The following is a 12,872-nucleotide window of genomic DNA, read 5'->3' as shown; positions in this document are numbered from 1 at the left end:
AAACACACGGATCTCGATACTCGTTATGAGCATTAAATAAATGATGAACATGATATTTTCTGATTACATTTGCTTTAAGCAGCACTGGACAAATGCAAACATACACCCAACCAGAACTCAGGTCATTAACACAATTTTGTTACAGCAGGTAAGGAAAATAGTTAGTTCCATCTCATTTACCATGCCTTTTAATCACCATCTATCCAGCAAAATCTCTTTTCCTTCCCAAACCCAAAAACAAGTTTTAAAGTTAAACAATCACACAAGGAATCACAAATCCAGAAACAGTAACATTAGAAACTAGACATTACTGTCAAACTCATGCTGATCAGCAGCAGTATCCTTCATACTGCGACATTATATTTCATTAACCACTAGAGTTAGTAAAACTATAAAAAGGTTAATGGGACAGCTTTACGCCTTTACCACCTACCCTCAAGCAAGGAAGGTAACCTAAAATTAACCTCCATTAGCTCTAATCCCTAACTGGAAAACTGAGCTCCAACTCCATAGTTGGATTCTGCATTGAGAGTATAAAAATTCATACAGGTCTGTTGGAACCTTTGAATGATTATGCTCTATGTACAGATTAATAGAGGCATAAACCAAAGTCCAAAAAATGACTTCTACCTTGTAACTTCTAATGGGTTAGTCCACTGCACTAGCTACCAATATGAACAATTGCCAAGATGTGATTCTCCACTTCATCAGACTTGCATCCTCCAAACCATGCTGTCAGCACCGCCATCCTGTGCTTTTTCTAGGGCTGCGACTTTGGCACGATGTGCTGCTAAAGCAATTGCTCCCTTCTCCCTTTCATCCTGAGGAAGTTCACAGGTTTCACTGATGGATCCAGATCTCAAATCACCTGGAGGGATAAAACAATCAACAGAAAGGCCTGGTATGTTAAATGCAACCTCTTCAATCGTCCAAGCCTCTTCCATCTTTGTTTTTGTATGGCTCATTGCAACTTCCCCAAACCTGAAAAGAGTCACAATAGAACGCCCCGAATGTGCTATCATGATGCCTTCAACAGGCCGGTAATCATCAAGATATGAATTGATTGTGGTTTCCCAATAAACGGCATCACCACCATTAGATTGGATGCGAGTCAGATGTGAATCTTCCATGTGAACAAGAAGTCCAGTCTTCTGACTAAAGTAGCCGAATAGAACATGCCTAATGATCTCTGCAGGGCCTTCACTCCTTGCCTTCAGTGTCTGAGGATCAGTACAAAGCTTGAGGATGAAGCAATCCTCACCATTAATCTTTTTCTCTCCTATGCATCTTGCATCAGCAAACATACTAGCTGTAGTTCTTGGATCAAGACCCTGAAGCAGGGATTATAAACCCCAAAGAGAATATCAAAAAACTGAAAATGCTAAAAGTATGACTGAACAATTGAATAAGCAGATGAAACCACACCTGAAGTGCACGACGCAAGGGTCTAACAGGCCCCTTTGCAGTATGCGCACCAAGCCAAGGTGTGTGCCTCCAGACAAGCTTCCCATTACAGCCAGCATGAACCTTGCTGCCCCCAACTGCAAGTTCAACATACCACATGTCCGGATTCATTTGCCAGAGTACAAACCCACCAGACTCTGCACCTCTAGAGCCATTACGGTTCTTAACAGTCCTTGTGGCAGTTTCATATTCTGAAGCTACCATTTTGAGCTTTCCCATTGCATACGCATTCCGAATGGAGTTTTGAAGCTTCTGCCCACCAGAAGCAGCTGTATACTGCTGCAATATGTACTGAGCAGAGGAAGTTTCCTGCACCAAACCACAATACAAGTAAAAATTTTAACAGTAATCAATGCTTGAGTCATGGCATTTTAGCACAAGAACACAGCAAGGAATAAAGCCTAATAAGGATCAAATGAGAAACTTCACCCACAAGTAGTTTTGTGTCAGTATTTGAACATACAAGACACTCTCAAAAACCCTACAGCCACAAACACACTGTTTCCAATGTGCAGTTCTTTTTTTTGTTTTTTGAAGGGAAACCACAGCTTTTTATTTCCAACAAGTAATATAATTATTTGGAATCCAAGAAAAGTATACAACCCTACAAGGATTTTCCCTCCAGTTTCTTGCAAACCAAACAGTTGGAATCAAAACCGTGACTTCTTTGCAGGGATCTATCACCCATAGAAGAAGCTTAAAGCAAGCAAATATTAAAAACATGATTAATCCTTAATAAACACAAATAAAATACTATATCCATTAGTGTCATTGAATCTACGCTAAACATAGAATGTAATCCAAAATCTAAACCAACAAAACTCGTAAGAAACACTCAAAAAAACCTCCTTTTTCCACACTCAAATAATACTAGAAAAATACATAGAATATAGTATTATTGGTAAATCAATATCCAACCAAACTCCCACTTTGTTGCTAACTAATCAAACAACCACCACCAAAAAAAAATTCAAGAAGTTAATTTTTTTTTCTTTTTCGAAGGAAAGGAAGTAGAATAAGTTAAAGAATAAAAAGAAGTTAAAAGAAGAGAGAGAGAGAGAGAGAGTACTAACAATCGGAGTGTCTTTGATACTCAAGTGAGGCAAAGGGTCATTAGAGCTAACATGAACTGGAGCCAGAGGCGCACCCATGACCCCAAGCAAGAGCCTTAGATCAGACCTTTTGTAACTCATCGAAGCCACGGATGGAGTCCTCGATAACTGTCCTTTAACCCATTGTCCCAGCCCCGACCCGACCCGTTTTGAATCCCCAACTTCTCCCCCGTCCGGATCGGGACCTTCCATGAGTGGCGCTAACGCCTCTCCGACTGGCCTCAGACTCCCGGATCTCACGATCAATGGCTCCGGTTGCGCCACGTAAGCGCCTCCGTAGTTGTTGTGGTTGCTCTTCTTTCTGCGTAACAGACTAGCCATGGGTGAACGTGCTCTTGCAGGGCTGTTGGGCCGAGAGCGGGAAGGGGAAAGCCCACGAACTACTTCTTCTTTGAGAGCTGAGAAGAAACTTTGCTTTTTCTCCATTTCTATTCGGGGTCTTTCCTCTTCTTTAAAAAAGAAAAAAGGTTTCCTTCCTTGATATGGCGATGAAGAAAGAAACAGAGGAGATAAGGGTGGGATTAAGGGGAAGTTTTAAAGAGGATAAAGAGAACGGTGAAGTCCCTTCATGGAGAGAGTGGGAACTGGAGAGCAGAGCAGCAGTGAGAAACTGGCGTTTCGTTTTTGTTTTTCTTTTTTTAGAGACAGAGAACAGAGCAAACCTTGCAAGGGGAGAGCTTTACTTTTCAGAGAGCAAAATACACTCTCTTTGCTCTCCTATTTTTATAATCCTATGATTTTAGAGAGAGAAAAGCAAGGAGTGCCTAAAAAGGCCAATTAAATGAATAAAGAAACTGAGAAAGAATGTGACTTCGCTGTGAGAGCGAGAGTTTTCACCTACCCTTTATGCTTGTCAAAGAATGTTAGTACTATTAAGTATTTACATTGGAGAAAAATTGCCATTTCAGATACTCTTTTAATTCTTATAATAATAATAATAATAATAATAATATATATCAATATAAAAGAAAAGTACTGCTATTTTAACCTTATTGTATAACTTGTTAATTACTTGGTCCTCACTCCTTACATGGCATACGGACTATATACCAAATGTATTTTTTTGGAATTTCTCTTAGAGATCAAGTAATGTCATGTCATTCACCCTCTTGGATTTCAAATTGTTACTCTACGTTTGAGATTTTCTGTCTAACAAAAATGGTCTTGTCACGACGGTTGATTATCTACCAAACCCCAAGCAAGAAAAATGGTTGGCTAAACACAAGGGACATGGGAATTAAACTAGACTTTTGCGAATTTAAAGTATACATGTTGCTTTAGTCAAACACACATTTCTTGTTATTTATTTTTCCCATTCAATTTTTGACTGTATTATTTAAACTTTTGAAATGTCCGGATGACTAGATCTAGCGTAACCTTCCGTCCGCCCCTCTCAAAACTGACGACACCTGATAATTAACATCCCACCTTTTGAGATATCATAAATTTAAGTACTATCTAACTATTTTTTATTAAAATGATATGTTTTTCACCGCGCCACGTCAAGGGGGGAATCGAAAACTTTGGCATGGCACTCGCAGCAGCATATATTCAGCAGAAAAGGAAACGGAATCGAGTGGAGTACATCATCTAACGTAATCGCTCAACTAGTGGCTGCTTAGTCACGTGAGGGTGTTCCCGTAATTCCAGGATGCACAAATCTAAACGTGGGAGCCAATGGAGAAAACGCATGGTGACCACGTGGCGTAATAAGATAGAGAGTATATGAAGAGAGACTCGAGGAGATTGTGATAATAGGATATTCCATGTGTATTATGTTTTACTCTCGTGTTAATCGGTTTTAGTTACAGCCCATCTACCAACAAGAATGAGTCGTTTCTATCCTCGACCGAACATCGAGAAATACAAGGTCCACTAATACATTTTAACCACATTATATTTTAATATTTATCGACATATTATTAAAATTAATATATTGATAATTAATTTATAATCCATTTTTTGAATCTAATAAAAAAATAATTATCCTTAATTAAAATATGATATATTTAAATTAATATTATATTTTAAATTAAATAAATATGATTTTATTTTTACTATGATCTATTATCTCGTCTTTTTTTTGGTACTTGCAATTATCATTTTTTGTATACTGCTTATGATATATCTTATACTATTTTTATGATTCAAATAATGAAAAATAACAACAAAAAACCATATTTTCCAAGTCCCAATTACTTCCTTATAAAGGCGAAAAGAAAAAAAAAAGGTACATCAATATTCCATCTTTAGTGCACTCATCAAGAGCCGGGCATATGTGCTATTTATTCCAACCTATCTAAATTAAAACTTTCCCTGTTTTTTTTTTATTACTCCCTATATTTATATCCAAGCAAGAATTCATCAATTTAGGAAACATTCGACCATCAATTCTACTACCATAGATAAAAATACTATTGCCAAATATACATGTTAATGCTTCCTTTTTTTTTTTCAATATTTATTGTGTCGTTGATATGGATGTTGAATAAGAGAATTTTTTGTACCTGTGATTTGTCAATGGAAGGGGATAATGAACCATGTGAAAGGCTAAAAAGTTGAGGGCCCTTGGGGGACGCGTTTTTTAACTTTATATTTTCATTTTTAGTGCGTACAGCTAACAGATCCTCCCACCACTTAGAAGAATCAAAAACAAAACCATAATTTCCTTTCAGTTTTTTTTTCTTCCCTCTCGTGGAAAGTCAGTCTTCGCATCTCCATATATCATCATTTCTCAATCAATCAAACAAAAACATACATAAAAAGATATCTGCAAATTAAATTCTCTATCATATAAACTAAATTATTATTCAAAACTCACGTTTTATACCAATTCCATTAAAATTAAATAAAAATATTGGTAATTATAATTTTCTCATAGCATTTGCTAAAAAAAAGATTTAAACCCAATTGTTTGAAATAAAAAATATTAAGCATATTGAGACAAATGTTCATATGGAAAATAAATAAATAAAAAAGATTTTGTGCCCCAAAATAAAAAACATTAAAATGGGCAATGCGAGGGGGGAAAGCTGAAAAGGGACAACAAGAAAGAAGTAACATGCAAATGCCCAATAAAACGTCTATGGTCAGGTGGGTGCAGATACTGCCACCATACTCTCCTCAAGCCTATACAACACTATCCTTTTGCCGTTATTGTGGTTGCGTGGTGTGCTTGGTCGTTTAAACACAGTACATCTTTTATGTTTGTCCATTTCTCTAAAACCTTATCTGATTTTTATTCTATGGTATTGACAAAAAAAAATATTTTTTTAATTAATTTAATTTTTCAAACAAGCATCCCCTTTGATTCATTCCTCACTGTGAACCCAAGCTTGTTTTTAACTATAGGATTGATTTATTACTGGCCAAAGTGCAAGAATGGGGATGCATCTTATTTATGCTTTGATTTAGACACCTTATTGGCCAAGCTTGCCAAAGCATAAGAAACCATGGAAATAATAGAATTGGGTATAAGAGAAAGATTATAATGAAAACACACTCATATGGAGAACATCTTAGGAGTTGTACCCTCAACTTAAGGCTAGATGCTTTAATTCACTACTATCGGTCCAAAATGATGCCAAAGTGGTCAATGAAAGATAAAACCTTCGGCCGTAGTCAAGATGGGGACGTGGGGATGAGACAGAGTAGACGACACCCAAAAATGGCTTGGATATGAACTTTTATTTCATAAACTATTTCTCTTATTTGCATTAGGGGACAGATTCTAAATTATTCTATTTATATCCAAATAGTCTAACCTTTTCCCGTGCTTCTCCTAATGAATTTAATCTCTATATTTTCATTAACATGTCTTATTATGTTTTTTAAGGTCATATTGGGGTTTTATGTACTTTTGTTAATTGGGGTTCTGACCAATCCCATTGTGTATATGTAGATTATTTTGTTAATTAACCCAGAATTTAGTCTCTAAATGGCAGACAGATCTTCACAGTCCTAAATGCAAATAATGCACTTGAAGAATTAGTGTAATGGAACGTCTTTTCTTTTTCTTTTTGCAATAGAATTAAAGAATAAAGACAAACAAACGGCTTGTCCCCGTATGTTGTTTTGTCAAACACACATTGTTACATCCCACATCTTAGTATCTCCATGATGAGATTGTGTTTTATATACATGTTGGCTTGATCACGTGTGACCCCAAAGATTATATATTTTTGGTTACTAATTGCTCTCAAAGTATTAATGTTTGCGTTCCTCCATTATTGTCTTCATGAGTCCCATCATCCATGCAAAAATATCTTAGTCCCCCATCCCCGTGCTATCAACCTCCTAACCACCCTCCGTTTTCAATGTTGCCATCATATCATTCAAAACTTTCATAAGCAGTTCTCGATATGTCAATTGTTTAATTTCTACCGTAGGATACAAACATTAAATTTTTATATTCTAATTTTTAATGAAAAGAACAGTAGGTAAAGGAATATTCAATAATATCAGCTCATTTAAGTAGGATTAAAGTATTCTATAAAAAATATTAAGATAAAAAATACTAGTAGTAATTTTGAAATATTCATTATTCAAATTTGATTATAAATAATAAATTTTTAAATATTTATATTATTTTTAATGCATGTGTTACTTATAATTCCATAATTTTTTAAAATATAAAATTTAATTTGAATTTACTAATTTAATTTTAACTAATAAAATTATAAAAGTTTATTTTTTATTATTGAAATCAGATTGGGTTAAGTTTTTAACAGCTGCCCATATCATTTTTAACTACATAAACATGTTCGGATTTTAATTGAAAATTTATAAGACATTGTTAATTGAATTTGAATAGATAGAGTATGGGTGTTAAATTTTATAATTAGATTCTAATTCAAATACAACCACTTCAAAACATGCCTAACACATTCTTTTCATATTTCCATTTTGCCATTGAAAAGGGTAACTTGATGAAATGAAAAGGTTGAGATCCATTTGTAAAATAAATAAATATATATATATATATATATATATATATATATATTCTAGTTATTGTCAGTTTTAGATGAAACAAATTAAAAATAACAAAAAATTATTTATCATTTTATATATATTAAAAAATTAGTACACATTCAAATTAAACAGCCATTTAATTAATCTTGCTAAAATTGTTTTTATATGGGGTGATAATTAATTAACGTATTAAAGAAGTAGGGTATTTAGCTAGATTTACCAGTGAAGCACATAATTGAACTAGTGGGCCATGTTCACTATTTAATGAAAAGGCCTCAGAGGCAGTGGACAAAATCGTTGTTCCTTATAGACAAAGGCATTCTCATTGATCTTTATTTAAGATCTTAGTCTTTCTTTTTTGATACATCAGTTCCCGTTCCTAAAAGCTTATATACTCTATATATTTTTTTAATTATGGATAGTCAAGTAGATATGACCCTGCACCGCCAATTGTAATTGGCTTATCAGTCAGAAAATGAACTCGTTAGGCAACTTTATTACATGTGATACTGAAAAGATAAATAAAATAATTATTCTATTTTATCATCTTATTTAATTATTTCCAACTTGGCCAATACATGTTAAATGAAGTGCTCCTGCGTCAGAAAAAGGTCCAAAAAGAGTGGGGAAATGGAAAATTCTCCCTCAGCCCTGGAAATATTATATTGTATATTTTTTACTTGGCCTTGCTCTGGCAATTAGTAGAAACTAATTTTCCTTTTTATTTTTTGCCACCCAAATAGAAAAAAAAAAAGTATTTCCCAATTTGGTTGCCACTATGCCTTATTATTTGTTTTCCTACCTAATAAGAAACATGTCTATGTTATAATGTGCTTCTTATTCGTCTAACACAATAATTCACGAATCAGAGAGCATAAAAAGCATGGTCTTCTCGTCTGCTGGGTCCCTCTGCCATGATAACTCCTTTGACTCCCCCCAACAGCCTTCTTCTTTACGCGCCAGAGCACGTGCACTACTTAATACTGTTTTTGAGCTAAAAAAAAAAAAATTCCACTGCATTTGATAGAGAGGGATGGGCAGCGCAGCTAAGCTTCGTGGAGAAAAAGATGGTGTCATAATCTTTGACAGAGCTTTCTTTCACGACCTTTTTCTTTTTCTTTTTTAAAGAAGAAGAGCCTACTCGAAATGAAAGAGTGGGAGGCGAATTCCATCTTTAACAAGTTGAGGCTGTCAAATCTAAGGTGACAAAAGACTAAAGGAACTTCTCCATTATAATGAGGTTTCAGAGTCATGCAACATTGGATTGGAAAAAAAAAAAAAAACACTGCCTTTTCTTTTGTTTTTCTCTTTATTTTAGATTCTTTGTGTCCCAGACCTATATAAATATATATAGGCAGCTTTCTTTGACATTTATTCCGATTTGCTTATGTCATTCAAGTTGCTAAGTAGGCTTTTACATTGAAGAGAGTTCACAAAGGATTCATTGTTTTGAATGGGGTCAGCTTAGGATTATTTAGACCGGCTCCATCCAAGTTTTTTAAGCTCGAGTTAATGTTCCCTACTCTTTTGTTGACTAATGAAGTTCACTTTCGTGACTATTTTCAACGCGCATTTACAAACAATCAAAACTATTGCTATTATTAAATCATTACAATTAATAAATAGGGGGTGATGCTGCAGTTAAAAAAGAGTGGAAAATATCCAAAGTTGTAAAGGAGGGATACATAGCAATTGAAAGTATAAGATTAATATATTACTTTTTGTTATTTGTGAACAAAAAACAAAAAAAAAAAAGGGTTTGAAAGTGGTAGTTTGATGATTCTTTTCACATAAGCAAGTGTTCCTTCAACAAAAGAGGGAGGACCATCCTGTAACATGTCGTACAATAACGGTGCACCTTTCGCGACGGACGGTACCCATTTTATTTCGTTGATCTTGATTCAGCTCTTTTACTAGAGTATATTCCTTAGTTAATAAGCATTGATTCAAAGAGTGATTTCCTTTCAAGAGAGTCCTTGATGTACCCCATATATCAATATCATGCTTTTAACTACTTATTTATTGCTGAATGACAATCTGTCAATCTTCATGCCTGATTCAGGCACTGCCAAAAAAAAAAAAACAAAAATAGCCTGGTCATTGATAAAATAATTTCATATTATTTTATTATTATATTTGTTATAATAAAAGAAATATAGTATTTTTGAAATTATATCAAAAATAATATTTTATTATAAGAATGAATGAAATTTATATAATTAATTATATTTATAATTAAACTTTAATTAATTAACAGTGTTATAATTTAACTAATTAATTAACCAATAATGGTATTTAACTAACTAACTAGCTAATGGTATTATATTATAATCCTATCATTGAGTTTCTACAATTATCTTAACTAGTTAATAGTCCGTGGAAAAATATTTTCCTATCATTTTATCATTATATTTGTTATAATAAAATTATATTTATCATAAAAACAAATGAGATATGTATATACAAATTTAATTTTACTCATAATCTAACTCTAACTAGTTTTGTAACTTATCTAATTAACTAGTTAACAATTGTAATCAAACTAGCTAATTAACGAATAATATTGTATTATAACTGTATCACCAACTTTATATAATTATCCTAATAATATTATTTGAAAAAAATGAACTTTTAAGATTACAATTAAAAATTAATAAGTAGTTTCCAAAAAGCACTCATCCTGAGTAATTATTATCTCAATTATTATGATCTTCTTGAGAGGATAAATTCTTAAATTTCAAAAATTAAATAATTATTATACAGTCGCATGCAAACATTTAATTTATTAATTAATATATAATTTTCTTATTTAAAAAATAAAATTCGAATTTCCCAATTATCTCTTTTTGATTCGTCCATCAATAACAAAGCCCTACAGACCCATACCTCGGGGCCAAGCCCAACCTAGATTTATAACCATGCTAAAGTCCACAGGCCGAAATATGCATACCGATGGCAGCAAACTTAAAGTTGTTATTCTTCCTGTCATTAAACATTAGATGATTAAAATTTAAATTGGGCTACTTATCTTGATCTGATGTTCGTTTTGTGAAATTTAGACTGGTCAAGTCTCTTTGCACCTTATACGAGCTGGTTCATTTACCGTATGTCGGAAAAAATGTTCTTTCGGGGGGGCGAAAACAAAAAAATCAATGAACCGAGACCCATTTGGGTTTTTATTTGCACTTTAGGCCTGATACCCCACGGCTAGGTTTCGACAGTTCGATTCCACAGGCCCTGACTTGTTTGCGATGTTTGAACTTTGAAGTCCATCTAATAATAGCATAAACTGAAACAGCTTCTTCATAAATCCAACGTTCGGAATTGGACAAGGATAAGCGAGTCCTCACTTGTACCCCATCCTGGAACAAAGCGTAAGTAAATCTTACTATATTTTGTACAGTCATCGATAAGCTGCATGCCCCAGGGTAGTGCTTTTTACCCCATTACTTTGCGGCACATTTATGTCGATCAAACGTTGTCGGCTATAAAACCATGAAAGTCTACCTTGAGTCCTTGACCCAACCCAACCCCACCCCGGCAGGGAAACTTCCAAGGGGTCATCAGTAGGATGTGCAAAACTTCAAAGTTCACACCTACTATAAAAATGTTCATTTTGGGGTTTGGCAGCACACCGAATCCATAATAAAAGAATCCCCAAAATCATAACTATAAAATACGTGTTACCAACTAGCAACTATATATATTTACAGTGTCTTCTTCGCTACATTATGTTTCATTAATTAATTAATTAATTTATTTATTTTTATACCTAATGCTGATAAAGATATTCCAGAAACATAAATAACTACTTAAAGATTGAGACAAACATCCAACAAAGCATACAAATTCCTAATCTTCTTAGTCAACAGCACATAATCCCAATGATTAAATAAAAGTGGAGGAAAAAAATAAAGCAAACGTTCAAGTGTCTGAATTCTTTTACTTAACCTTGTTTTATTTTCCACATTTGAGCACTGTCCACTTGGTTCAAACTTTATACCAAAATTTTATGAATTGCTTCCAACTTCCAAGTTAGAATTCAAAATGATGGCAATAACAAATAAAAATTCCAATTCCTGAATTCACCGATGTGGTGCCAGAGGGAACCATGGAACAGTCAGCTACCACAGCTATTCCTACCCAACAACCAGATAACTTCGACAAATTTAAGCTTTTTATATTTACTTACCAAATATTCTTATCGTTCTAAAGCTTCACATCACTGTTTTATTAAAAAAACAAAAGAATACATCATTGGGTATTATTATCTTATACACTTGTACATTCACTAAAAAAATGTAAAACCTTTTAAAATTGACTTTACATTTTTAAGAGTCTTCTTTTAATTGTAAACAAAAATAATAAAATTATTAATTCAATGGATTTAATTAGCAGAATGCAAGATTTGGTAGGTGTTTTCATAATAGTTATGAACAGACAAAAGGAAAGAGTTTACCATATTTACATACCACAGTACAAGTATATATGGAAGGTTTGGTGTACAAAATATAAAAATGGTAGGTTGGTTAATTTCGTGATTTTGTTGTCTTCTATAGCAAGGCTACCATGTTTGATCCATGAAAAAAAGAAGCAAATATAATGCTTGAATTTTTAACTTTGAAATTACAATGTAACTAATAAAAACGTAAAAAACAAAAAAATCTAATTACCAAAGTCGAATAAAAAGAGAAATATAAAATAATTATTTTATTATTGTTTTCCTTCATTTTTTTCACTTTTTAATATCTCAAAGTGAAATTAATTTTTTTTGTAAAAAAAAATATAAATAACTTCAAACAATTATATCATCCTTGACCAAACAATACCAAACATATTTCCAAATAAAAGAATATTAATGCTAGGTGGAGGGCTATCAAATACACATAAGCTCAATGATAAATTATCATAATGCGTTACTATCTAATCTGCATATTGATTTACTTTACAATATATGCGAGTCATAAAATAATTTTAGTTTCTCTCTATAAGTCTTTGACCCTTTGCAGTGTATTAGTGTAAGAATTTAAATTTGAGATATCTTTTGAAATTTTCTAAATCACCATTAGAGAGTCAATTTTTATTAAAACCTGTCTATAACCTCTGTTTCAACATAATTCTACTCCATGGTATAGAGCCCACAATTTTGTTGCTAGTGAAAAAGAAATTCTTATTTTATATGTAAACACAATGAGCCAATAACCATTTTCATCTCTAATAATACCACCTGGAGGTGGCCATTAAACCTGGTTATATTTGAGCACTACCATTTATATTGAGTTTAACCATCCATTGAATTAGCTTTGTCCAATTCATAACCATTTA

The 12,872-nt window shown here is 33.2% G+C and overlaps 1 protein-coding gene across 1 annotated transcript; it reads right to left on the bottom strand.

Moving 5' to 3' along the window:
* Positions 1-23: 23 nt before the first annotated feature.
* LOC18608046 (glutamyl-tRNA (Gln) amidotransferase subunit A (DUF620)) lies at positions 24-3,312 on the bottom strand. The gene is made up of 3 exons (XM_007042516.3): positions 2,538-3,312; positions 1,426-1,773; positions 24-1,331 (listed from the first exon to the last, which is right to left on the bottom strand). The coding sequence occupies exons 1-3, from the start codon at positions 3,000-3,002 to the stop codon at positions 708-710; spliced, it is 1,437 nt and encodes a 478-aa protein (XP_007042578.1). The 5' UTR covers positions 3,003-3,312; the 3' UTR covers positions 24-707.
* Between the last annotated feature and the right edge of the window lie 9,560 nt (positions 3,313-12,872).

This window comes from Theobroma cacao, chromosome 2, assembly GCF_053813885.1.
Source record: "Theobroma cacao isolate CCN51 chromosome 2, ASM5381388v1, whole genome shotgun sequence".
NCBI classification, from domain to species: Eukaryota; Viridiplantae; Streptophyta; class Magnoliopsida; order Malvales; family Malvaceae; genus Theobroma; species Theobroma cacao.
This window is presented reverse-complemented; position numbering and strand designations above follow the sequence as displayed.